The sequence below is a fragment of the Amaranthus tricolor genome, chromosome 13 (genome assembly GCF_026212465.1).
Source record: "Amaranthus tricolor cultivar Red isolate AtriRed21 chromosome 13, ASM2621246v1, whole genome shotgun sequence".
NCBI lineage: Eukaryota > Viridiplantae > Streptophyta > Magnoliopsida > Caryophyllales > Amaranthaceae > Amaranthus > Amaranthus tricolor.
Genome location: NC_080059.1, coordinates 6,331,519 through 6,357,442, shown reverse-complemented (window position 1 = coordinate 6,357,442; position 25,924 = coordinate 6,331,519). Strand labels below are relative to the sequence as shown.

General features: G+C 33.0%; 4 protein-coding genes across 7 annotated transcripts; 2 read left to right on the top strand and 2 right to left on the bottom strand.

Annotated features, from left to right (window-relative positions):
* Positions 1–1,007: 1,007 nt before the first annotated feature.
* Positions 1,008–10,591, top strand: LOC130797587 (uncharacterized). Of its 2 annotated transcripts, none has more exons than XM_057660225.1 (9): positions 1,008–1,319; positions 3,368–3,541; positions 5,296–5,680; positions 5,796–6,070; positions 6,236–6,304; positions 6,447–6,503; positions 8,353–8,405; positions 8,484–8,559; positions 9,137–10,591. In XM_057660225.1, exons 1-9 carry the CDS (start codon positions 1,021–1,023, stop codon positions 10,074–10,076), a joined length of 2,328 nt encoding a protein of 775 aa, XP_057516208.1. In that variant the 5' UTR covers positions 1,008–1,020; the 3' UTR covers positions 10,077–10,591. The 2 variants fall into 2 exon arrangements, with proteins under 2 accessions (XP_057516208.1, XP_057516209.1); XM_057660226.1 differs by lacking the exon at positions 1,008–1,319 and adding an exon at positions 1,349–3,238.
* A 127-nt stretch (positions 10,592–10,718) lies between these two features.
* Positions 10,719–12,402, bottom strand: LOC130797588 (probable glutathione S-transferase parA). Its single transcript, XM_057660227.1, has 2 exons — positions 11,909–12,402; positions 10,719–11,366 (listed from the first exon to the last, which is right to left on the bottom strand). The coding sequence occupies exons 1-2, from the start codon at positions 12,239–12,241 to the stop codon at positions 11,016–11,018; spliced, it is 684 nt and encodes a 227-aa protein (XP_057516210.1). The 5' UTR covers positions 12,242–12,402; the 3' UTR covers positions 10,719–11,015.
* Positions 12,403–17,935: 5,533 nt separating this feature from the next.
* Positions 17,936–19,895, bottom strand: LOC130797651 (probable glutathione S-transferase parC). Of its 3 annotated transcripts, none has more exons than XM_057660347.1 (2): positions 19,419–19,895; positions 17,936–18,205 (listed from the first exon to the last, which is right to left on the bottom strand). In XM_057660347.1, the coding sequence occupies exons 1-2, from the start codon at positions 19,758–19,760 to the stop codon at positions 17,936–17,938; spliced, it is 612 nt and encodes a 203-aa protein (XP_057516330.1). In that variant the 5' UTR covers positions 19,761–19,895. The 3 variants fall into 3 exon arrangements, with proteins under 3 accessions (XP_057516330.1, XP_057516332.1, XP_057516329.1); XM_057660349.1 differs by having other exon boundaries at positions 17,936–18,166; XM_057660346.1 differs by lacking the exon at positions 17,936–18,205 and adding an exon at positions 18,565–19,059 and having other exon boundaries at positions 19,419–19,893.
* A 4,039-nt stretch (positions 19,896–23,934) lies between these two features.
* On the top strand, positions 23,935–25,684 carry LOC130798639 (probable glutathione S-transferase). The gene is made up of 2 exons (XM_057661709.1): positions 23,935–24,341; positions 25,008–25,684. Exons 1-2 carry the CDS (start codon positions 24,021–24,023, stop codon positions 25,350–25,352), a joined length of 666 nt encoding a protein of 221 aa, XP_057517692.1. The 5' UTR covers positions 23,935–24,020; the 3' UTR covers positions 25,353–25,684.
* The last annotated feature ends 240 nt before the right edge of the window (positions 25,685–25,924 follow it).

Genomic DNA, 25,924 nt, shown 5'->3' with positions numbered 1-25,924 from the left:
AGAGGCCGAGGCGAGGGGGTTGCAGGGGAGGGGAACTGTGGTGGTGGTCCGTTGGGAAGGGTTAATTAGAATTAGTCAGAGTTAATTCCGATTTAGATGTTAGGGTTAATTAGGGTTAACTTGATTAGGTCAGATTAATAAGAATTAGTTAGTTGATCATATCACTGAAACCCAACTAGGTGACGTTAATATCGTCGAGTTTGGTAATTTGGTGGTTGTAATTCATAAAAAATAAACTTTAACACTATAGTTTTAAAACACGAAAACTTAAAGCTATTTTTTATAAATCACTCTATATTTCTTCTTTTATAAATAGTTCTTACAAATCTCTTTTAACCTTAAATATAAATTAATTGACTTTCTTAATTTGTCCATATTTTTAATATCACTTTATATATACCAAATATAAATATTACATCATTTTCAAATGCTGCAAATCAATAAATGGAAATATGAAGTAGAGGGAGTAAGTTACACAAGGCCGATAGGCTAGTTGCATAGAAGCAAAAAGTAAGCACAAAAGTCTTGTGAGATTCTTATATATGAATTTAATATCCTAATTATTAATATAATTATCAACATACAAACTCTTTATTTAAGATCATTTTACTAAAATGTGGCCTATCACAAAAATAGCCTAAAAATGGGAGGGAGGGATGAATTATTCGTGGATGAATGAATGAGTGAATAAATGATTATAATTTAAAAAGAGGTGTTAATTGCTGCATATAGAATTGTTTATTTAGGTAAACAACTTAATTCATAGTCAAGTATTTTGGGTTGGTTTAAAAATATGACTTGTGTTTATATTGATTTTCAGATAATTTTAAAGTCAAATTAAGTCGAATTCAGTTCAAAAATCGAGTAAATATTGAATCGTCTAATCTATTTTAACACCTCTACCCGCAAGAAAGAGGACACGGCAACAAAACATGTCCACGTGTACTGCCGACCCACGAGTAAAATACTACTCATTAGGAGACGTGTGTAGTTGCTAAATTAATTTTCATTTTTCACTCAATGTCCATTTGTTTGTGTAGTCATACACATTGTACGCTTAGAATCGCCGCTGCTATTTCTCACATTTCCCCCCTCTTTTACCGCCTTCTCGTCCTTTCTCAACTTTACCTAAACCCCCCTATTTTCTCTCTTTATTTCGAAATACCTGCAAGAATCTCCAGATTTTGGATTTTTCTTTCTGGATTCCTAACTTTTATTCCTATTTCTCGCCTCTCCCTTTTTTTTTGGCGATTTTTTGTTCTGATTTCTTGGCAGATGATGCAGCGAGTTGTTGATAATGCCATTGCAATTACAAAAGAGTATGTTGATTTTCTTATTCATGATCGTGGTTTTGTTTTGTGCAATTCACTTTTTTCTTCGTTCCAATTATTGTAGGCTTTATTGATTGTAATTTCAATTTAGTATGCTATTGGTTTTGAGAAAAAGTTATGATCTTAATTGTAATTCGACTTTTGTTGTTTTGAGTGCGTGTGTGTTTGCATTTCGTTCTCTTGTGGATGTTTGAGGAATCAATTTTTTTTTGATATTGATTGAATTTTGACATTTTTTTCCTCCATTTTCCGAAATTTAATTAATTTAATTGAATTTCGGTTTCTGGTAATCATGAAGTAGTAAATGCTAAATATTCAACACGATGCTTATTTGTTGGGCTAGATATATTAGTTTGTCGTGATAATATTTATATGGAATTAATAATTAATAATGTGCGAACTTGTAATGGATGGAGAACTAGCTATACTCCTTGTTTGTAGAGATTTAGTGAGGATCTTTTTAGAGTTTGTGCTGTTGCCATTGAAGATTTTCGCGAATTGCAATCCTCATGCCAATTGTTGTTTTCCTCGCTTTGAGAACATATTTAAATCCTTACACATAGTAGACATTATTATCCAACAGTCGACAATTTAAACGTTGCCAGAATTTCTTTAGAAGGCCTGTATGGAATGGGTTTATTTTTTTTTTCCAGGAAAAGAGGCGGTGAATTAATGGAGTATAATTTGCTTGTAGTATAGACAGATGAATTTTGTTATTTCATTGAGGAGTTGTTTGATGCATTCGTTCTGGTTTTTGATTGGTAGTTCAACTGATTGACGACGATAATTTTTTTGAGTTCTCATTAAGGTTATATTAGGTTATCTGCTGCACTCTGGGATGTGCCTACTATACTTTAATTTAGGGTTGATTAGTGTTGCACACATTCGTAGTGTACGTTGTGTCGTCTTGATCTTTCAAAAAAGTATGCCAGTATTTAGTGCCTTCTAAGACAGGTTTAGGCTCTAGATTGCCTGCTATTTTACTTTAGTTGTGATTCATCACCGTACACTTAACAGCTTTATGATGCTTATTGAGCTGTTGAACAACTTGATAAGCTGTGGAATTTGTGTATTGTCTTAGGATTAACCAGCTTAATCAAGTATCATGAAGAATAGTTTGGCTATGTTTGCACCAGTAGCCCTGCACATTTACATGTAAACAGCTGATGAATAATCCAACTTACAAATTTATAATGTTTAACTTCTAAAATCATTTTCGTTCTAGTTTGAGTAGTAAGTCCACTAAGTTGAAATGGTTTTCCGTAACAGACAGCTAACTTAATACAACCATATAATATGTGCCAAACAGCATATACTAGCATTATGAGTAACAAGTCAGAAGATTATGTCTTGCTATCCCTTGAGTATAAGTTTCCCATTTTTTTAAATTATCACAAATGGTTTTTCTCTCGTGTTTTTTTGTTTTCAATCTATTTTTCAGTCTCTTGTAGTCTGGAACTAAAACATCATGTTCAAGCTACTGGTAAATACAATCTTGGCAATTCCATAATTCAATTCTTTAAACTTAAGAATCTTTTCTCCTGCTAAATTTGATCTAGTTGTAATTCTGGTTCAAGGGTTTAAATAGTTTTCAAGGAGTAATACATCGGGTAAAGGTTATGTTCTTAGTAATCGAAAGTCATTTTCCTGTGTAGTTTGATCCAAGGTTTACATTCATTTTGTTCCAAAGTTCTTTGATGTGGATATCTTGATAAGTAAGGGAATATGTTAGCTCTTTGGGTTCACTTCCTTTTTTTTTGGCACCTTTTGTTCGGTTGTTAATACCAAATTTTTCAAGAGACAATTTGAAGGAAGTGTCTTCCGATGCCTCTCTGACGCAGAGGTGAATCGGTGAGGGAGAGCAGAAATTTCCTGCATGACTATTGAGTATTGTAACTTCAATAGAGGTAAAAATAATTTGTGGGCCAAGTATCCCATACACACTACTTTTTCACTAGTTTTTGAGAGTGGGCTTCTCTGATTTAATTTTTCTCGACATTTTATTGCATTCTGCTAATCTGATCAATTATCTGCAGGTCAGTGAAGACTATTACCTATGAGTCCTTGAACAACATTGTTAGATTGATAAATGGCATCTCAGCTCTTCTGCTGACTTTTTTGCCTGGAAAGGCTTCTATTTTGGAAGGTATTCAAGGCTGGGAACTGAGACCTACTTTTCGTGGACCTCGACTTCCACGGTGGATGGGAAAGTAAGTATTCGGAATTTTTAATTACTATTTCAGACAATTGTTTACTTTGTGGGTGTGTATTTTCCGATAATTGCACTTCCTCCTCATGTTTTTGCTAATAATTAATCATTGTTTTGGTATGGAGTAGTTGGCTTGAAATATTTTTGAATTAACCTTGATGGTTTACTAGAGTGTAGAAAATTCATTATATGCTAAAAAGATGCAGTCTTGTTGCAGTATGGTGGTATGATTTGGCACATAGATTTCATCTGTAAATTGGATTTGAGCTTATGTAGTTATCATTTGTTGCATTGATTTAAATTTTTCTGTAAGTTTATTAGTTTTCTTTTGATAGTGTATACTAGAATAGAGTCCAGTACAAATCATGTTTGAGCATAAGTGTTATGTAATTGTGAGCAGTGATAAAAGACTTTTAGGATCTTTTAGAAAACATTTTGTAGACATTTTGAGCAAGTTGGAATTCATTAACTCATTTGGTCTCATGGTTGGGTCCTGTATTTGATGTCTCAATGAAGTGGAAAAAAGCGTGCTAGTGGAGAGCGATTTATCCATAGATAAAAGGAAAAATAGCATTCACTTTACTTGACCCGGTAAGATTCCACCCTGGTTGAAGTGAAAAGCAAGGCACTGTAACCGGATTCTGCTGGGATGTGTCAAGAGTTATCAACTGGCCTTGGCCATGTTGAACAGACATAGTATAGACTTTCAAGAGTTACACTAATGTGTAGGTTTAGCAAATTTAGTTTTCTTTGTCTCTTGGTTTTCTATTTTGAGTACCACTAGTCCCTTTTTTGGATTCCTTCGGCAACAGTAATTATAATGTCATTTAACTTGGGGGAAAAAAGAGTGATAAATTATTAATTTAAAAAAAGAGGGTGATAAATTATAGACAGTATAGTTTGTGACCTCATGTTAGAGCTTTTAAGAACTTTGAAAGATACTAAAAGAAAAACACAAGATATGCAATTGAAGTAGAAGAAGAAACCCTGTAGTTGTTTGAAATTCATTTATTGCAAGACAGTCACTGTCTCCATTCCTTTTGTCTTATTGTTGAACCCAATTGTTAAGTGATTCCACTGGGTTTTGATGTACTGATGAATGTTTGCTTGTTCATCTCAACATGAGAAGGATTTTAGGAAGTGGCTATAGGTGACACAGAGCCTTACTTTATGGTTATTTTTAGAATAAGGTTCTAGTATAAGTCCTTAAGCTAGGTGCATAACTAAAATCTACAAGCAAAATCATTGTCTATGTAAGTTTTGGTACTCTTGTGTATCTTCTTTTTTTAAGGAATGAGATTCTAATATGAAGTAAGGTGGGTCATTGGTCGCATGAATGGAGGCAACAAATAAAAATTAAGACATTTTTGAAGATCTTGAACTGGTTTGATATGTTTCAGGTTTCCTGTATTTTCCTTTTAATTAACTGTTTGGTTGGGTTAATGTGTGGTTTGATTAAGGAAGGTTGAACTTATATTCTTATGGAAGATATACCCCTGTTAATTGTAATTCATCAAAAAAAAAGTGCATGCTTTTCCATGATCAATCAAATATTCAGATCTCTTAGTCTTGTATTGTTCCTTAATCCTTATTGAGGATTCTGCCTTTTCTTACTTTTTGAGTTGTCTTTGTCTTGAAATTCTGGTAAATTACATTGATTTCTTCATGAATATGTGAGAATTCTGCTTTTTTCTTACTATTTAACCTTTTGTTTGTATGATGTTATTGACTTTTGACCTCTCTTCATAATGACAGTGGTGTTTCTTCTTTCAACCAGTTGATTCATGATCTATCTGTGGACTCTGATGGCTCAAGTGTGGAGTTCTCTTCTGGGGAAGAGGATGATGGTTACTCTTCTCCTGCATCGCCTGGATCTCAAAGTTCACGTGTTTCTTGGGCAAGCAGTGTGAGGGAGTATGATAAGCATCAAACATTAATTGGGTACTTACTTTCATGGATATTATTCCCCTTCAAGCTCTTGTTTGGTTTGCCTATTTGGTTCTTTCGTCTTCTATTTTCAAGAGGAAGTTGGTCCTCAAATTCCCCGCGTGCTTCTTCTATTCCTTCGCCTAGAAAGTTGCCGAGCCTGAGGGATCATTTTGTTCACCGTGCTACTGATCGCAGAAGAGGAGTTATTGAGGTCTCTGCTGTTCATTTGCTTTAGCTAGGTTCAACAATGTTGAAGCTTTTCTAAACTTGAAGTTGCTTAATGATGCTTTTGCGGAAGTTTCCTCATTTTGCATGGTTATTTCCAGGATCTTCATCTAGCCACTGAAATTTGCATAGAAGCTGCTTTTGATGCTGTTCACAAGGCAGCACATTTTATACTTTCTCCGTCAGAGGCTTTCAGAATACTTTCTGGATGGGTTTTTCCTCAATGGAGTAGTAGTGTTCATGTTCACGAGTCGGATGAAAATGTTCCTACATCTATACTTGGAGAAGATGATTCGGCTCCTACTGAGAGGAAAATATCATTTCACCCCCTTAATACTGATGCAAGAACTTGTCAAGATGTCATCACAGAACTTGGGTAAGAGTGACTGATATTTTCCTAGTGTTTGTTTATGGTTCACCATATGTGATGTTTTATTGACATTTTGTGAAAGGTTTAAAGCTATTTTTTCTGTCTAGCCTTACCTATTATTTTTTACATCCCTTGATAATGTTTGTATTCATGCTTCCATGCCCACTTTAGGTATCCGTATGAAGCTATCCATGTGGTTACAGAGGATGGGTATATTCTTCTTATGGAAAGAATCCCAAGGTACAGTTTAACAGTGCTAGCTTCCTCAATTTTTCCTTTTCATATCCCCATTCCTTTTCTGGGGGTTTCAGGTGCTGGGAGAGATCAGTAAATGTAATGTCTGAATGCCACCATTCTGATGATTACAATCTATTATATACAGACATAATTCAAGGAAGGCAGTTTATTTGCAGCATGGAGTCTTTGATTCATCTATGGGGTGAGCTATCTTTTCCCCTTATTTAGTTATCACATCGTTTCACAGTACAAAAAATGTTTCCTTCCAAAATTTGGATGTTAATTCAAGTTTGTTTACAGTGAAGTAGAAATGCACTTTGATAGTTTGATTACATGCTGCAATATGTTGATATATAAGATACGAGGCAAAGAGTATTTCTTGTTTCATTACGTTAAGATAATCTAGCAAAAAAAGACAACAAAATGGCAGAACCACAAACAAAAGTTTTTGTTTTCCCGCTCATGTTTTGTCATAATCAAGCAAAACTTGTTTCATAAATTGTTTTACTGATTAAATGTCGTTTTGATTTTTTGAAACTAAAAGAAAAATCAGTGAAACTGCAATGATGCTGAACACCACTGTAGATTTTATTGTCTTCACTAATTTTGCCTAAACTTGTTTCCCCAAATTGACTTGCTTTTACTAAACTGAACTTGTTTTTTTATTTGAATTTATTTTTCTTGAGGTGAACTCATATGTGCTGAAGTGAACTTATTCGTAAAGATCCAATATTGTTTATCTTAGTTAATTTTATTGAACCAAATTTTTTTTAATAAGTACCTATTTTTTCTTTATTGACTATTCAGTTTACGAGTATATCATGCCTGTGCTCTTGAATATATCTAACTATGTCATTGATGAACATGTAAAAGGGAGTTCCTATATATAGGGGTGTTTAAATTGAAGCTGAAATTCTTGTTATAAGACAATCTTGATCAACAACTTCTTGATCTGAAATATTCTGAGAAAGATTGGATATGTGTATTTCAGATGTTTGGATCTGATCATCAGATGTACGGTTCAAACTAAATGGTTGATTTACTTGATAAAGTGATATATTGATTCGTTAGAGCTTTGTGTTCAAACATAACAATTGTAAAACTATTGTGAAGCTCAAAAGTAATTGCTGTCCATCTGGTATCACTGTGGATGGTTTTAATTTTAGATAGACATAAGAAGAAATAGTGGTTCATTGAACTTGAAATTAGTCATACACGTGTTTTTAAAATTTGACTACAAAAATTCGGAAGAGGTGCTGATTCAACAGCATAGTATGTACTACCCATCTGGTATCACTGTGGATGTAAATGGTTTCAATTTTTGAAGGACATAAGAAATAGCAGTTTATTGAACTTAAAATTAGTCATACATATGTTTTTAAAAATTGAATACAAAATTTGGAACTACTTTTTGTTGTTTCTCTGCGTTTCTGCTTTCATACATGTTGAAAACCGAATGCAAAAAACGAATCAAATAAAGCCCAGACTTGAGGAATGGTTTCATAAAGAAAAGAGATGTGCTGTCCCTTCTGACTTCACTGTTTCTTGAGTTGTAAAAATTGTCTTGGGTAAAGTTGTATTGTTTGCGTTTTCAACTATACCAAAGCCTTAAATCCAACATGATCAACGTGAGAGATCGCAAAAAGTTTTCCTTATTTGGCTCATCTAATGCTAATCTACAAGACTACAACTAAGAAAATCAATTTCAATGATCATATATATATATATATATATATATATACATATATATATATATATATACATATATATATATATATATATATATATATATATATATATGTTTTTTGAAGGTGTATTGGCATAGTAGTTTTGAGTTTAAATATCCAAAATATAATAAAAATGATACCTTAAACCCTTTGAATTTCGTTTCAAATCTATTATACAGGCCACTCCTTTTGCCTTATAGTTTCCATTACTCTTTTGGCTGTAAAAATACTAGTATTTGTTTGATTCGTCCCCTGGATTTACCATAAAACATGTTTTTTGTTCCCTGTAACTTCTTTTTAGTAACAAATTTTGTTTTGTTGTAGTTGGGTGTCCAATGGAGTTGTGGGCTCTCCTGCTTTTGCAGCTTTTGATCAAGGTTTGCTAATTTTAATTAATTTTCCTTCCTATGCTTATATGCGATTTTATGTTGTGTAACATATTTGTTCTTTTACAGGCTATGATGTTTTTCTTGGGAATTTCCGGGGATTGGTTTCTAGGGAACATGTTGACAAGAACATTTCGTCAAGACAGTGAGTTCTTCTGACTTTGGTAAACCTTATTACTATATGACACCAAGGACATTATAACTTGTACATAGAGTTGTGCAATGGGCTTGGGGCCCTAATCTGACCCTTAAATACGCGAGCTTTAAATGGGCCGGGCTTTATACATGCTCTTCATTTGTAAAAATGAAACAGGCTATAAAAAGGGTCTTTGCGGACCTTAAAATGGGCTTTATTATTATTATTATTATTATTTTGTGTTTGAACTATGATACATTACTATAGATTATAATCGTCAATAGTCTAATTATAATTGACAAAAATAAGTAATTGAATTATAAGATATTTTACTCAATCTAACATGCTTATTTCAATGAAAATTTAGTAGAACAAAATTATAAATTGGGAGGAGTTGGGCTGTTGCGAGGCTGAAAGTGCCTGGCCCTCTACTTGTATGTAACTCAATCTATTGAAGTGATTTAACATTTCTTTTTTGAGGGCAAGGATAGAGGTGGGATGAAGGGTGCACTTATTAGTGCGTAACGCATCACTGCAATTTCAGTTCAATAGCTGAAAAGTCTTGACTCTGAATATTTGATAATAGGTATTGGCGGTACTCCATTAATGAACATGGCACTAAGGACATACCTGCTATGATAGAGAAAATTCATGAAGTGAAAACATTTGAATTGAAGTTACGTTACCCCGACTTTGATGAAGAAAACAGTGATCAGCAGCCATATAATCTTTGTGCAATTTGCCACAGCTTAGGAGGAGCTGGCATTCTTATGTATGTCATCACACGTCGCATAGAGCAGAACGCTCATAGACTGTCAAGGCTGATATTACTATCACCTGCAGGTTTCCATGATGATTCAAACCTTGCTTTCACCTTAGTTGAGCATATATTCATTGCTTTGGCCCCCATCCTGGTTAAATTTGTGCCTGCTTTCTATATCCCTACTCGATTTTTTCGTATGCTGCTGAATAAGTTGGCACGTGACTTCAATAACTACCCTGCTGTGGGTGGCCTGGTTCAAACTCTGATGAGTTATGTTGTTGGAGGAGACAGTTCTAACTGGGTTGGGGTCCTCGGTTTACCCCACTACAACATGAATGACATGCCTGGAGTGTCATTCTATGTTGCTCTTCATTTGGCACAGATGAAACGATCCGGCAAGTTTAGGATGTTTGATTATGGAAATCCAGAAGCTAACCTGCAGGTTTACGACTCTCCGGAGCCACTGGATCTGGGGGAATATTTTAATCTTATTGATATTCCTGTAGATCTGGTTGCAGGTCGGAAGGACAAGATCATACGTCCATCGATGGTAAGAAAATATTATAAGTTGATGAAAGAAGCTGGAGTGGAGGTTTCATACAATGAATATGAATATGCTCATCTGGACTTCACGTTCTCTCATCGAGAAGAACTATTGGCATATGTGATGTCTCGTTTACAGCTTGTCAAATCTACTCCAAAGAGACAACTAAGTAGCCAAGATAGATGTTTGAAGAAGGAATTACATGAGCATTCCGATTAATGGCACAGTTCAAAGTGTCTTGCATATGTTGTGGCAGTTGTTATATAATGTGTTGAAGTTGTGTTGATTGGTGTAGTGTACATAATTATAGTTGAGTCTGTTGTATGACATTGTAGGTTCAGGATGGGTACTTTTGTTGGCTTTTAACTTCCCTGTTGTTTTATGTTTACAAGGAAGCTGGAAACTTAATGGAAGGAATAAGTCGACCTCATAAATTTGTAATTAGACTTTTATGCTTTGTTTCGATTGAAGGAAATGGAGGAAAAATGAAGGATAGGAATAAGGAGGGAGGGAGACAGAGGGGAGGGAATAAGACGAAGAATATTCGTTACATTTTGTGAAAAATGAATCTTTCATGTAATTTCAAAGGAGAATTCATTCATCTTCCCTTCCCTTTCCTTTTCTTTTTCTTATCCATGTATTCTTAGAAGGTTAGAGCATTGTTAGAAAGGAATAATGACTAATGTTATAATAATAATAATAATAATAATATATGGTGTTTTGCTTCTTTTTAATCTTGTTCTACTCTTATTTATTAATATTGAGATAATCTCCAATAAATTCTTCCTTTTTTTTTATAATCTTTTAATTAAAACATCAAAGTTTGGTGATGATATAATTTCCAATTTATTTGCCAAAAAATGAAATAACTTTACCGCTTTCTTCTTTTTTGTCCTTCCCATTTAATTTTTTTTCCGCAAATTTCAACATACACTTAAGTATCAAATAACTTTAAAAGTAAATTTCTAAATTTATAAAAAAAATTAATATTTGAAAAATATATATTAAAACTAATAAACGTGATGCTCTCAATACTTATAAAATACTTCACCAATAAAAAATCAAAACTAAATTACTACACCAATACAATCAAAACTACTCCATCACTTATTAATTAAGAATACATTATTAAATACTTTAATGAGCATAGTGTATAAATTAGTGGATTCCAAGACGATGCATCTTATAAACCAAAGCTTGTTCATAAACCTTGTGCATATCAGGAAGAGACTTATGAACAGCCTCTCTTTGAGCACATCTTTTGGCCCATTCTATGATATTTGGACACTCATCCGCTATACTGAAATTTCCACAAGTTTCATATGTATGAAACCAACTGTAAAATGGAATAAGCGCAATGTCTACCAATCCAAAGGTGTCACCTCCAAAGTAACATTTATCTCCCAATTGTTGCTCCATTTTCTTCAGATTTTCTATGAACTCCTTTTTAGCTGTCTCTCTTTCTGTGCTTTCTTTTGCTCGCCATATTCTATTACTTGGTGGATATATCTATTTAACCACATTTTACCCAAATGTTAGATTCTCCATACATATACAAACAATAAAATAACACTAGCTCCTTTATATCATTAATATAATATGAATAGTTTATTGAAAACCCTAAAAGAAACAACATAACAAAATGCTTAAGTTGATAGTTGAAAGTCTAAATATATTGACGATTCGTCAAGTTGAATCTGATATCAAGTTAAGAAATTCATAATTGAAACTCTAAAATATGTTATATTCTACTTGATCAATCAAAACAAAAGGCATAGAGCTTAATTAAAAAAAATTTAAAATCATTTTTTAAAAATATGATAACAGTCCAATAGCCATGACAAAGTTGTTAAAATTAAAACCCTAATATGATACCTCGCGGTTTTTGCACTAGTACAATAACAAAACAGAGAATATCAGTTAGCGTAGTGGTTGAAAGTTTATCTTTTCATGGTTAAGTAACATAAATCTCCCTCTTTTTGTCTGTTGGAATTCTCTAGCTTACCATAAAATTAAAAAAATAGTTGATAAAATAAAGACAAGTTAATTACCTTTTTATCAACAAAATCAGCCCAAAATCTTGATTGTGAGTTGTAATAAGGATCAGTAGACATAAAACGAGAGTGCCCCTTCCAAACTTCATCAATATACTCAACAATTATCAAAGACTCACAAATTGGCTTTCCATTATGAATAAGAACCGGAATTTTTTTATGAACCGGGTTCATTTCAAGTAGCAATGGACTTTTGTTGTGATTAAAAAGATCTTCCTCTTTGGATTCATAATTAGTTATGCCTTTCTCAGCTAATGCTATCCTAACTCTTATAGCAAACATACTTGCCCAAACATCCAGCAGTATTATTTTATCATCATTATCTGCCATCTGTTTTTTGATGATCTATTACAACAAAAATTAATTATTATGAGCTAATTGAGTAGTGAGATTAAGGATTGGATTATGGGATATATATAAAATTATAAATAATAACAAGATGTTTAGTTTAGTTATGTAGTTTGGGGGAATCTTAGTCAATAAATGTTGTGTATCAAGAATTCAAAGATAGGAGGTAATTCGTCAATTGTCTTCTCCTTATGTCATTACTTACGTTGGCTTCAAAACAATTCATTTACCACTTTTTGTGGTCAAGATTTAAGCTCCCAACCTTTAACTTAATTTAGGTGTAGTTGGACTCGATTCAGATCCGATTCATGTCCATTCATAGTCGTATTTTTTTATTGGATGAAATTTTTTACTTTTGTTTAATGATCTAATAAAAAATTTCAGAGGTTGGACTCTTCAGGCCTTAACAAAGATATGCCTTTGTTCGAATATAAGGTTTGATATCATCGTAGGTCGTCTGCTATGACCGATAAAATAGCGATAACATTTTCAATGTTATGATTAGGCCATAGTTTTAACAAAGTAGCATATTTTAAGTTGAGGTTGTTTCAATTGGTGCTACGAAATTTTTTGTAGTATTATTTCTATATAGCGACGACAAATTAAAGGGAAAATAAAAATAGAATTTTATTTAGTCACACTTTTTCTATCTTTTTCCGCCCTAACTTCTTGACTTTCAAGCATTTTAGAATTTAGCTCCTTATAATATTGATTCACACAATTTCTTGTGTAATTATCATCTTATTAGTATAGAAAATTGTGCATTTTTTTAATATAAATTAATATAAAAAATATTAGTTTTAATTAATAATTCAATTACATATTATCTATATCTTATTCAAATATTTTCATTCAGATATAGTTATCAATATAATAATTATTTTTATTTCAGATTTAGTTATCTTATTCGAATATTTTCATGTTTAAAAAAGTTCTTAAATAAATAGTAACAATTAAATGAATTAGACAGGTGGCATTTTCAAACATTGATATTCCCACATTCAAATATTGATATCCAATTAAAAAGTTCTTTAAATAATTATCATATTCAAACAATGATATCCAATTAAATAATTCCACGTGGCATAGAATGAAGACATTTATCATATTACATTCTTATGATTTGGTGATGAAATCTTAGAATAAGAAATTGTAAGGTATGAAATATATTAGAAATGAAATTCAATACTTATCACTAAGTTCATTCTTAAATACGGATCAAACTTTTTTGGTCGGCAGTTTTTTTTTTTTTTGAAAGAAGGAATATTTCCATTGCACCAAATAAGACAGTACAAACACAAAGGAGGATGGGGCAATCCCCGGTTCGATTACATCAGTATGAAGGAGAGACCCACTTTCTATGAAAGGTTATCTCAACTCATTGTTCATGTGCAAAGGGGAGAAAGCGCCACATACACAGAACCAGAAATCAAAATCTATACAAGAGTCTAGGCAATTAAGAGTCTACATTCTCATCAGGGTGAGATGGATAAAGCGTAGATCCTCCCTTTGACCTCTTGTCGAACTTTGTGCAAAATAGCTGAAGTAGTGCTCATACTAAACTTCCAAATCGCATCATTTCGAGCCCTCTAAATGCAATAGCAGAGACTGCAGAGGCTAATAATAATTATTTTCCTTTTCATACTAGAGATTTTCCATTTCTTCCTTGCTAGCCTATCCAGACTGGAGTTGAGCAGGGGGAAACCTAACCAATCCGATAAGGCAGCAATACAAGTTGAGCTGAACACACATTCAAAGAAAAGGTGTTCCAAGGTTTCAGCTGCAATGAGGCACATGGGGCAGCTAGCATCATCGATAAGACCAAACTTGAGCAGTTGATCTCGAGTCTTAAGTTTGTTTTGGAAGCAAGCCAAAGAATAAAACGTTCTTTGGGTATTGAAGGCCTGTACCAAACAAACTTTGCCCAAGCTATAAGGGTGTTATGTTGAGCATACTCCTTATAGACATCAACAATACGGTAGTTGTCCTTCATCACCTAGTGGCTGAGAGTGTTCCTTGCTTTGCAGATCTTTCGTAGGGACCAACTAGCTGTAGGGGGGAATAAATCGTAACCAATTAGCTCCTTTGGTATAAACACCATGAATCCATCGAACCCACAGTGACTCTGACATATGATAAACATGCCATGAGAGTTTGCCAACAGCTACAACGTTCCACATTTTCAGGTTTCGAATACCAAGACCACCCTCCTTACAAAAGCACTAGTTTTGCCAGCTAACATGCCCAGGATTAGTGTTGTTAGCATCCGCATGCCAAAGAAACGCTCTGCATAGAGCATTCACCTTTGTATTCACACATTTAGGGAGAATGAAATCACGCAACAATGAGTATTGATACTCATTAGAACTGAGTTGACAAGCTGCAACCGAGCCGCATAAGACAAGTGCTTAGTATACCAAGCTCTGATTCTTGAGGTCATTTTATCAACTAGCATATCGCAATCGTGAACAGAGAGTCTCTTTGACGTAAGGGGCACCCCCAAGTATTTGAAAGGGAGGGAACCAAGTGGGAGTTGGAGGTCCTGAGCTATACTGGACTGAACAACAGAGGGCACTCCAGCAAATACAATGCAGACTTAGAGGGATTAGCACAAAGGCCTGATGTAGCTGCAAAGGACGCAAGCTCTTGCCAAAGAAGGTGTGCAGATTATAGGTCCCCTTTCGAGAAGAGGATAAGATCATCTGCAAAGGCCAAATGATTAAGGGATAGCCTTCGACATCGAGGGTGGAAGTTGAACATTCTATCCGAGCTCACCCTAATCATAAGCCTAGAGGTATATTCCATCCCTATGACAAACAGCAGGGGGGACATCGGGTCACCTTGCCTCAAGCCCCTTTTCGGCGCAAAGATGTCAGAAGGGCTACCATTCACAAGTAAATAGTATTGCGTTGAGGTGATGCAAACCATGACAATTTTGATGAATTGTGGAGGAAAATTAAAGGCAACAAGCATATCCTGAAGAAAAGACCAATCCATTGTGTCATAGGCCTTTCTAAGATCCACTTTAATCCAGCAGCTGGAGGAGCAAGCCTTCCTAAAATAATGTTTCACAAGATCTTGACAAAGCAGGATGTTATGACTGATAAATCTACCCTCAACAAAAGCACCTTGGGTATGTTTAATGATGCGACCCAGAACCAACTTCAGTCTTGAGCACACAAGTTTAGAGATACACTTGTAAAGGGTGTGGCAGCAAGAGATCGGTCTAAAGTCGCCAGGAGTGGAAGGGGAAGAGACTTTTGGGATCAGAGTGATAGTGGTGACATTCCAGGCTTTTAGGAGTTTCCCGGTAGTAAAAAAGTGTTGGACAGCTTTGATAACATCTTGGCCAACAACCGACCATGCAGCTTTGTAGAACTTGCTGTTAAAACCATCCAACCCCGGAGACTTATTATCATTAATGCTCCAAATAGCATTCTTAATTTCCTGTTCGCTGAAATTAAGATCCAATAGGTGTCAATCATCATAAGCAATAGTGGGACCAAGTTGTATAACTTGCATATTCAGCCTCTCCCTGTTTGTCATACGAGAGCAAAGCAAATCAGAATAATAAGCAATGAAAGTCTTGCGAATTTGTGCTGGTTCACTGATAATGTATCCATCCTCAATGAGCATATTAATTCGATTGTTGGCCCGTCTCTGCTTCAGGCTATTATGGAACACAGTGGAGTTCTCATCCCCATATTTAAGCCAATTCACCTTAGTTTGTTGCTGAATGAATTTAATCTCTTTTAATTTTTGAGCCAAGGAGAATTCCATGGAAACAAGTTGTTGAATGATTGGATCTTTGTGTAGCCTTTCTTGAATCTCAGAATGTTCCATTTCAATCTTGCACAAAGAAGCCTGGATAGGAGTATGGAGAAAATGTTTCTTCAACTGAGCTTTAAGGTTTCTAAGCTTCTGCTGGATTTGGAAACTAAGGCTGTATGCTTCCAAAACTCCTCAACAACCTCAAGAAACATATCATTATTAGCCCAAAAATTACAAAATTTAAAAGGCTTAGCTAGAATCACCTGCTTATAGAACTGGATCACAATAGGGGAGTGATCAAAGCATCCTTCTGGGAGGAAAGACACCTTAGCATTTGCAAATATATCATCCCATTGATCATTGCAGAGAGCTTGATCGATTTTGCTAAACACACGTTTACCCCCATCCTTCTTATTATTTCATGTGTAGAAATGACCTGAGCTTTTCATATCATGGATATTGCACTTATCTAAACAGGTTCGGAGAGGAGTGATATTAGAAATCTTCACAGGTTGCCTTATACATTCATTGAAATTTGCAATGCAATTAAAATCCCCTAGGATTAGCCAAGGCCCGCAACATTGATTAGCTAAACATTCCAGTTGATGGAACAGTTCGTTCCTCTCATACTTCATAAAAGAACCATACAGAAATTACATGAGAACTAAGGGCCCTTCGTAGGAAAAACCTCAAGGTGCATGATTTGGTTACTACACAGGCCAATGTTCACACTTATATGCTCATGTTTCCACCCTATGATGATTCTACCTTTATTACTTCAAGCCAAGTTGTGGGAGAAACCCCATCCAGGACATAATCGTTGATACAACTGCCCAAGGTTAGGATGCTTAACCTTGGTTTCCAAGAGGCCAAACAGGCTAATATTATTATGATGAAGGAAGAGAGCTACCTCTAATTGTTTTTTAGCCATGTTTAGACCTTATGCTATTCATTGGGAGGAATGGGTTAAGCCCCCAGCGCTATATCTGTAGTATGCCCTTGAGGGTTTGATGAACAACCCGCTTCAGCTAAAATTTCAAACCCATTACTGGTACACAGTGGGGTATCATCAGTTGGTGTATTGGCCCCAGATACATCAAGAGCCACATTATCTACTTGCATAGGGCGTTTACCAGCAGACTTACGAGACACGACCATTTGGAACCCATTATCCCGTTCATCAACATGTGGAGCAGCAGCAGGGGCCTTAGGAACCCATTTCTTTGACAGACCAACCTTACATACTTTCTCAAGATGACCCAATTGCTTGCATTTAGTGCATTTAACTGGTTTCCAATCATACTCAACAGGAACGACAACAAGTTCATTATCCTCATTAGTGAAGGATATGGTCTCATAGAAGGCACCATCCATATCCATTTCCACAAGAACTCGGGCATATTGCATACGGTCGTTGTTGATAGTAGCGTTATCAACACGAATAACATTCCCCAACGTACCCGCAATTCGTTTCAAGCATCGATCACCATGATAGTGTAGTCCAAGCTTAGGGAATTTTACCCACACAGGAATCTGTGTGAGACTCTCCTTTACGTAGAACACATTTTTCGACCATGGCTTCACGATGAAGGGTTTCTTATCGAACAAAATACCGTTAGACTCACAGGCACTGGACAAACCCTCATCAGATTTCAAGCGGACCAGGTAAATACTTTTAGCCACAGTGCCTATCTTATCAATAAGGTCAACATTCCATAAACGTTTAACAAAACCCTCAACAACATGTAAGGGGGGATTAGCACCTAAGACATAACAGACAACAGAAGTTTCCCAAAACCTAATCTCTTCTTCAACATCCTCATAAGAAATCTTAATAGGAGTAGGGAATTAGGGGGTTACCTGTCACATCCTGTTCTTGTGCACAAGGTTTCTGATAAGAGCGATTTAATGGAGCAGGATGCTGGGAGTGAGGCTGTGTAACCACATTCTGACCCTGATGCTGTGCAACTTCACTACGGCCGGTAGCCATGTTCTGACCTGAAACCCTAGCCATAGATCTACTACCTGGCGAGCCACCTTGCAGCGCTTGTATCCAAGAAGTGTGTAGAGATTGGGCTTGCAAGTGAGCCAAGGAGGATTTCGGACTGAGCACCTCGTTTTCAAGGATGGTGAGGTCTGCGTTTTTTGGATTTTCAGCAGCAATAGCTCGTGATACTTATGATGAAGTTGCTAAAATTGTTAGTAATTTTCTAATTAAAATAACCGCTTAAAGAACCATGACCATTAACAAATGTTTGTAATTTTAGAATAAAATGTCGATTCATTACTTAAGACTTAAGAGGCAACGACTTGTCAAAAAGTAAACATAAATATATCACAGATCGACAGCAAATGCGTTAATTTGTTACCAATTACTAGTAGGCATCAATTCATTTTTTGGAGCTTGGTCATTATTAGTTTCCTTTTTGTAGTGCGTCAATACTCAATATAGTCCGCATACTGCGTAGTGTGTCAATCAGAAACAAATTCTTTATATTGCGTACATCCGACCCCTCATGTCCAAAGGTGTCTTATCATGGAAACTATTAATCTATTGCATTCATTTGCAAGATTTACATATCATAATGATGATGTTCTTCTATTCTAATCTTACATGAAACCTTAATAAAACATAAAAGAGCAACTTAGTATATTAACTAAGAATGAAAATGCAATTATTATGAGATTCCAAAGTATTGTTTCCTAATTTCCAAGATAAACTCAGAAAGTTTATCCATTTCAGGAATAGATGTGTTAACAGAATGTCTAAGTACACATGTTTTACCCCAAGCAATGATTTTGGGACACTCTAATTCAATATTAAAACTTCCACAAGTTTCATAAACTTGAAACCAGCTGTAAAATGGAATTAGGGCAATGTCTATATACCCAAATTTATCTCCCTCAAAATAACACTTATCTCCCAACACATCTTCTAGTGTCTTTAGACATTCTATGAACTCTGCTTTTGCTTCTTCTCTTTCTTTGCTATCCTTTGTTCTCCATAACTTATTGCTTGCTTCAAAAAACTGTGTGCATAATCACATTAATAAATTAGACACATCTTATTTAAGGGAGTATATCAATTAATGGGTCTCACTTAATAATGAATTTTTCCCTATATTTTTATTGGATCTAGATTCATCGGATCAGAAAAGTTTAGATTCAAACTCAAACCCTTAGGATTTAACGGATCTAAAGTCTAGATTTAAATGCAAAACTATTTATTTTTTCCAAAAGTATAAGAAACATTTTAAGCAATTATTATCCAATCATATTAAAGTAATTAAACATCTTCAATTCAAAAACAAAAGTATCGACTACATTTCAAATTACAGAAATCGACAAAAATTGTAAATCAAACAAACAAATATTAAAATATGAATACCTTAGTATCCACAAAATGAGCCCAGAATCTTGATTGTGCCCTGTGGTAAGGATGAGAAGATAGGAAAGGAGTGTCCCCCTTCCAATATTCATCAATATACTCCACAATATTCATGGATTCAGAAATGGGTTTATGATTGTGTATAAGAACAGGGATTTTTTTGTGAATTGGGTTCATTTCTAAAAGAAGTGAACTTTTATGGTCACTTCCAAGATCTTCAATTATGCAATCATACTTAGTAATGGCTTTCTCAGCTAATGCTATTTTAACCCTCATACAAAACATACTTGCCCAGAAATCTAATAATTTCACCTCTTCTTCTTTTTCTCTCACGCCTTCCATTTTTGATTTATCAATGTTGTCTTTCTAATTCCTCCTTTATTTCTTACAAAATTGAGTATATGAAATGTATTTGTAAAGTCTCTATATAATCAGTTTAGAGAGCTCAAGATTTTGGAGTAATACAAGAAACTTCTTGTTTCCCAATATATGCAGTTAGGGCTGTAAATGTGGTCATAAACTTGTTTTACCGACTTGTTACCGACCGATACCGAACCCGTTTTTGACCGAATACAAGTGACCAGATACCGACCGCTACCGAACCCGAATGGTGACCGAAACCGTTTCCGACCTGTTTTACACATACCGAAACCGACCGGTACCGAACCTGTTTTAAACCGAAAACCGTTTTCGACCTGTTTTTATCATACCGTGACCGACCGATACTGAACCTGTTTTCAGACCGAAACCTGTTTTCGACCCGCTTAATACCCGTTTTTAACCGACCGTTTTTGACCGAATCTATATTATACCGAACCTGTATTATACCGAACCTGGAACCTGTTTTGTACCGAACCTGTTTTGGACCGAACTTATCTACATAATTCTTCTAAGTTGTCAAAATATAATAAAATTTTATATAAAATAATTAAATTAAACTTAATTATATTATTTCTATATGATAAAAATTAAATTAAATATAAATTTTTATAAAATAAATATATAAATTATAAGTTAATATATATTAACTCAGTAATTTAGTAAAGCCTTTTTCTTTTCTAAAAAATTAAGTATAAATTTTACAAAACTCAGAAATTGCAAAATTGCATAAACATAATTCATACTTTGCAACCAATATAATTACCAAGTTCAGGTTAATTTGCTGACTAATTAATACTGTATTAATATATATTAACCGATAGTTTAAACTTTTGATTGAATTGATTCATTGAGATAAACTGTACGCTTTTAGTAAAACTCTTTCTTTTGTAGAAAGTTGGTATTTATAGATAAATAAAGAAATCAATAAGCAGACCACAATCTTGTTTAATTGACTTTTTGATAAGGTTATTAATAATTTGTCTTAAAATTTTCTTTCCTCCAAAAGAAAGATAATAGATGACAAAGAAGCTAGAAAGAATATCAATAGTATTAGCAAAGTATTTTGACACCATCGTAAAGGTCATCACCATCTCTATCATCACCATTCTATCATATTCAGTATATCTCGCTTATAATAGCTATAATCAAATTTAGGAAAGGATAGATGACAAACCATACCCTAAGAGAGGTTGCAACTAGTGAGACGTTCGGATCAATATACCATTAATTATATTTTTTATATTAATTGTTATATTACTTCTTCTGTTTTATAAGGGAAACAACTTATTTACTTCTTCTGTTTTATATTAATTGTTATATTATAAGATTAATCACTATTCATTCATTACCGTTAATTTGTTATTAATTTTTAATATACAAGTTAAAGCATAGTGAAGTTAGATCTTGTTTGATTCGTCTCAATGTAAAGATTATTAATATTAAATTTTTATAATTTTTATTATACATAATTATATTAAAGATTAAATTAGTGTATTAGACTGTATAAATATCAAAAAATGCAAGTATTTTAAAACGAAGAAAGTAGTATTTGTTTTTGTTTTTATAAATTTTGTGTGGATGGGAGGATGGTATTTTAAGTTGATGTCACCACTGACATTATGCAACTTCATATTCAATGTCTTGTGCAGTTGTACTTTTGTAGCACAAGTTCGTTGTATTTGGTGTCTTGAATAAATGATCAATACATTCATTGGATAATTTTTAGTGGGTAATAGTCTTATTATATCATGGACTTACTTTACTTTATTTTAGTATATATTAATTTGAAAATAATAAATGTTTTTTATAATGGTAATTGATTATATTTGTTAAGGGGAAAAATATACTCCCTCTGATCTTATGAATTAGTCCCATTTGCTTGGGCACGGATATTAAGAATTGTGTGAGGTCCATTAAAAAGGGTAAATAGTAAAAGGGTAAGTAGTGAAGGATAAGTAGTGAAGGGTAGTTGGGTAAGTAAGGTATATGGGGGTATATTCGTAATTACTTGTGTGAACTAAGGGTATTTAAGTAAAAAAGGATTGCCAAAAATAGAAATGGGACTAATTCAAAGGTTTTGCCAAATAAGGAAATGGGACTAATTCATAAGATCGGAGGGAGTATTAATTTTGTATCTTTTAAAAATTGGTGCATATTTAATAATATAGGTTAACTGGTCAAGTATATACAAAATATTCTTATTTAGCGGTAAGAAAGTTTTTGGGAGAAAAAAAGGTGAATTGTACTTTTTTATTGTCTTTTAATCTTATTTTTCTCTTTTTCTTGTGAATATTTTTTAGTTTTTACTTATAAAAATCTCTTTTGCGAAAAAAAAAAAAAAAGATTCATTCGCACTTGTATATAATAGGTGTATATTTTTACTCTTCCTTGTGAGCTTTCTTAGATCTTAATATATCAATTTGTTTGAAGTGAGAAGATTAATATTTCTTTAGAATTGAGTTTAGATAAAATAATAGCACTAGAAATATTAATTCTTCTCTTTTTAAAAATATAGCTAAAAAAAACTTAAATCAATATCAACCAAGTGTGAAAATTTGAAATGAATAAGTAAAAAAATATAAAAAATTCACATAATAGCCAAAATTTTAAATTATTATCCAAGATAAGCAGTTTTTTCTCAAATCTGTCGCTTGAAGCTGTTCGTTGTTAGTAACAATAAACAAAGGTCGGAGGTCAAAATTAGTTAAAGTCTTTGTTCGCTGTTACTAACAGAAAAACAAAGATTTTGACCAATTTTGACCTCCAGTCTTTATTCACTGTTACTAACAGCGAATAATTGCGGGGTAAATTTTTAAACTGCATTTTTCTTCCTCATTTTAAACATTAAAAAAAGAAAAAAAACTAGCTTCAACTAGCTGTTCGCTGTTACTAACAGCGAACAAAGAAGCTTGGTAAAAAAAGTCAAGGTCTTTCTGTTCGCTGTTAGTAACGTCGAACAAGCCGAACCCCTACTTTGGGAAAAAATTGCTTATTTTGAAAATAGTTTGAAACTTTGGCTATTATATGAATTTTTTATATATTTTTGCTTATTCATTTCAAATTTTCTACAAATGTGATATAATAATTTAAACTCAACCCAAACTCAAGAGTATTTTGGCCTAAATTCAAAATTCAATTAACCCAAAGTCTAATTAAATTGATTGAAATTGAATAACTGCAAACTTTACTAAATCACACCGATATTAAAGTAATTAAATCTAATTCGATTTCAAGATATAAATATTTTTTTCTGTACAATTTTTAAACTATCTATACAGTATAATCTCATTTAGATGTCAAATCATATCAAATTATGTAGGTCGTGTTAACTTTCTAACTTATCCCATATAAATATTAGTCTTTTTTTAAGTGTACTTTCTTAATTGATATTTTTCTGTCTTTTTATAATTGCCACATTTTATATTTTAATCCATTTATTTTATTTTTTGATGATTTCCTTAAATAAAAATTTTCTATTATTTCTTTATTTCTCATCTACATATTTAATTTATTTTGAAATATTATCATCCATAAAATCCTAATTATTTGCCACATATGCCTATGTTACAATTTGAAGGTGATCCATGAGCTTTCAGGTCAAACTTTCTTATATTTTACTTAATTAAATCACAATCCAACCTATAAACATGGGTCATACGTACTAGCTTTAATCAATTAAACTATGAATACCAATATGATCGAAAAACCTAGAAGAGAGACTTCAACGAAAGCAATGACATCATGGAATTAACTAGCTCATTTAATAAAAAAAAAAAGAAGTAAATAACAAATCTCATGATACTATTATAAGTTTAGTATTATACTTAAAATAGACCGGATGATTTGATATTTATCCGATTTTATAACTGAAACCCCACTTCAAAATAAATGTAAAACTATTTAAGAATCAATGTAAACGAACACAATTTAAAACATCTAATCCAAAATTAACCCGATAAACCAAATAAACATTTCTACTCACAACATACCTTAAAATAAAATTATTTAAACATCATTAAAGCAATTTAAACCCCACCACAAAATTAAAGCAAATAGTCAAACATCACAAGTTTGACCAAAAACTAATCGCATTAAGATTACATTATAAAACGTACTACTCTTATATATGTACATATACGCACTTGTCAAATTAAATTCATATTAATAAAACTAAGAAACAACAAAAAAAATCAGCTAATAGAAGTATTAAGCATAAGCAAGATGTCAAATGAGCTATTTGTATTGGAATACTGGCCTAGCCCTTACGTTGCAAGGGTCAAAATTGCCCTACAAGAAAAGGGTATAACCAACTATGAAAGCCATGAAGAAGATGTTCATGGCACCAAAAGCACACTTCTTTTAGAGATGAACCCGGTCCAAAAGAAAGTTCCTGTCTTAATTCATAATGGTAAACCGGTTTGTGAGTCCTTGATAATAGTGGAGTACATTGATGAAGTTTGGAAATTTTCTTGTAGTTTGCTTCCTCATGATCCTTATGATAGAGCTCGAGCCCGGTTTTTGGCCGAGTTTAATGATAACATGGTAATTTATCCTTCATCTACTACATTTAACATTTGTTGGTGTTAATAGTTATTTTATCTCACTCCATTCCTATTTAATTTAGTCAGTTTCATTTGTTATTTCCTAAAAAATTTTTTTGTTTATATTACATATTTTTGCCCTAATTTTAATATTTTTTTAATGCTTTTGGTTTTCATAAATTTTTCAATAATATTTATGTAGCATTTTTATAATGTTTATGGTCTTCAAATATTTTCCACTAACTTTATTTTAATATTTTTTTAATGTTTGTGGTTTCCATATCTTTTCCATTAATTTTATTTTTTATATTTTTTCTAATCCTTACGGTCTTACTTTTTCTTCATTAATTTTATTATACAATAAATTAATATCTCTAACATCTAAAAGATTCAACTAATCTAAATTTTCGTGAATATTCTATTAACAGAGGGAGTACAAATTGTACTAGTGAAATTTTGCTACAAATAGGTTTGACTACAAATTTAGTAAATTTTTGTGTGGTTGTAGGAGGGTTAAAACAATAGAATTTATATTGTCTGGATAATATTAAAAAAATAAGTAAAAGTAGAGTATTAATGGTCAAAATGTCAAACTTTATGTTGGTTTTTTTTATTCTCAATTTGGTGTTATCTAATTAACTAATTTGTGTTTATGATGATGGCTTAGTTCTTCAATTTCATACGAAAAATGTGGAGACAAAAAGAAGAAATCCAAGAAGAAGAAAAGAAGGAATTCATAAACTTCCTTAAACAATTGGAACTAGAGTTGGGCGACAAGCCTTATTTTGGAGGAAACAACTTTGGATATTTGGATATTGCACTAATCCCAAATTATAGTTGGTTTTACTCTTATGAGACTTTTACTAATTTGAATTTAGAAACCGAATGTCCAAAGCTTATTTCATGGGCAAAGAGATGTATGGAAAGAGACAGCGTCAATAAAAATATTCCTGATATGAATAAGATTTATCAATATGTTTTGGAATTAAAGAATAAATTTTGCACGGATTAAGATATAGGGAGCATATATGACGTGCTTACAATTCAATTGCACAAATCGTCTCCGCAAAGTAAGGATCTGGAGAAGGATTCCACCTTAAAGTTGAAAATGTAGTAGTTGTTGTGTAATTTCGATAAACAAATAATTTGTCTTTTATTTGCTATTTACTTTGTTAAAGATTTAATGTGCCTTTGAATTGTAATTCGCTTGAATATTCTAAATAGTCAGATTTACTTTTTAATTTATGGTTAACAAAGAGATTAGTATATGATCATGTAACACTTAAGGAGTCACTTTTTCACTTTTTGGTAAATTGTGTTTTAAGGCGAACATAAATAAATGATATTGTCTAGAAAACACAGTGTAATAGGAAAAAAAACTAAAAAAAAAAAAATTCCTACATGGGTACTAGAATTGTATAGTTAGTTTCTCACCAAAACCCAATTAATTTCTTTCAAAAATTTCCAATCCTTTTTTACAAAATCAGTAGGGAAAAGTAAACAACTTTACAAGCAACATAAAGTAACCATCCTAAAAGTTAACCTTTCTAGAACGTGATTGAATAATACTCTTTTTTTTTTTTA

Excerpts from the sequence above, each read along its gene's own strand:
- LOC130797587 (XM_057660225.1), top strand. The coding sequence starts at position 1,021 with ATGTCCATTTGTTTGTGTAGTCATACACATTGTACGCTTAGAATCGCC. Across the intron at positions 5,681-5,795 it reads GCAGAAGAGGAGTTATTGAG|GATCTTCATCTAGCCACTGA; the intron begins GTCTCTGCTGTT and ends GGTTATTTCCAG. Across the intron at positions 8,406-8,483 it reads TTTTGCAGCTTTTGATCAAG|GCTATGATGTTTTTCTTGGG; the intron begins GTTTGCTAATTT and ends GTTCTTTTACAG.
- LOC130797588 (XM_057660227.1), bottom strand. The coding sequence starts at position 12,241 with ATGGCAGATAATGATGATAAAATAATACTGCTGGATGTTTGGGCAAGT. Across the intron at positions 11,367-11,908 it reads CTGATTTTGTTGATAAAAAG|ATATATCCACCAAGTAATAG; the intron begins GTAATTAACTTG and ends GTGGTTAAATAG.
- LOC130797651 (XM_057660346.1), bottom strand. The coding sequence starts at position 19,760 with ATGGAAGGCGTGAGAGAAAAAGAAGAAGAGGTGAAATTATTAGATTTC. Across the intron at positions 19,060-19,418 it reads CTCATTTTGTGGATACTAAG|TTTTTTGAAGCAAGCAATAA; the intron begins GTATTCATATTT and ends TTATGCACACAG.
- LOC130798639 (XM_057661709.1), top strand. The coding sequence starts at position 24,021 with ATGTCAAATGAGCTATTTGTATTGGAATACTGGCCTAGCCCTTACGTT. Across the intron at positions 24,342-25,007 it reads CCGAGTTTAATGATAACATG|TTCTTCAATTTCATACGAAA; the intron begins GTAATTTATCCT and ends ATGATGGCTTAG.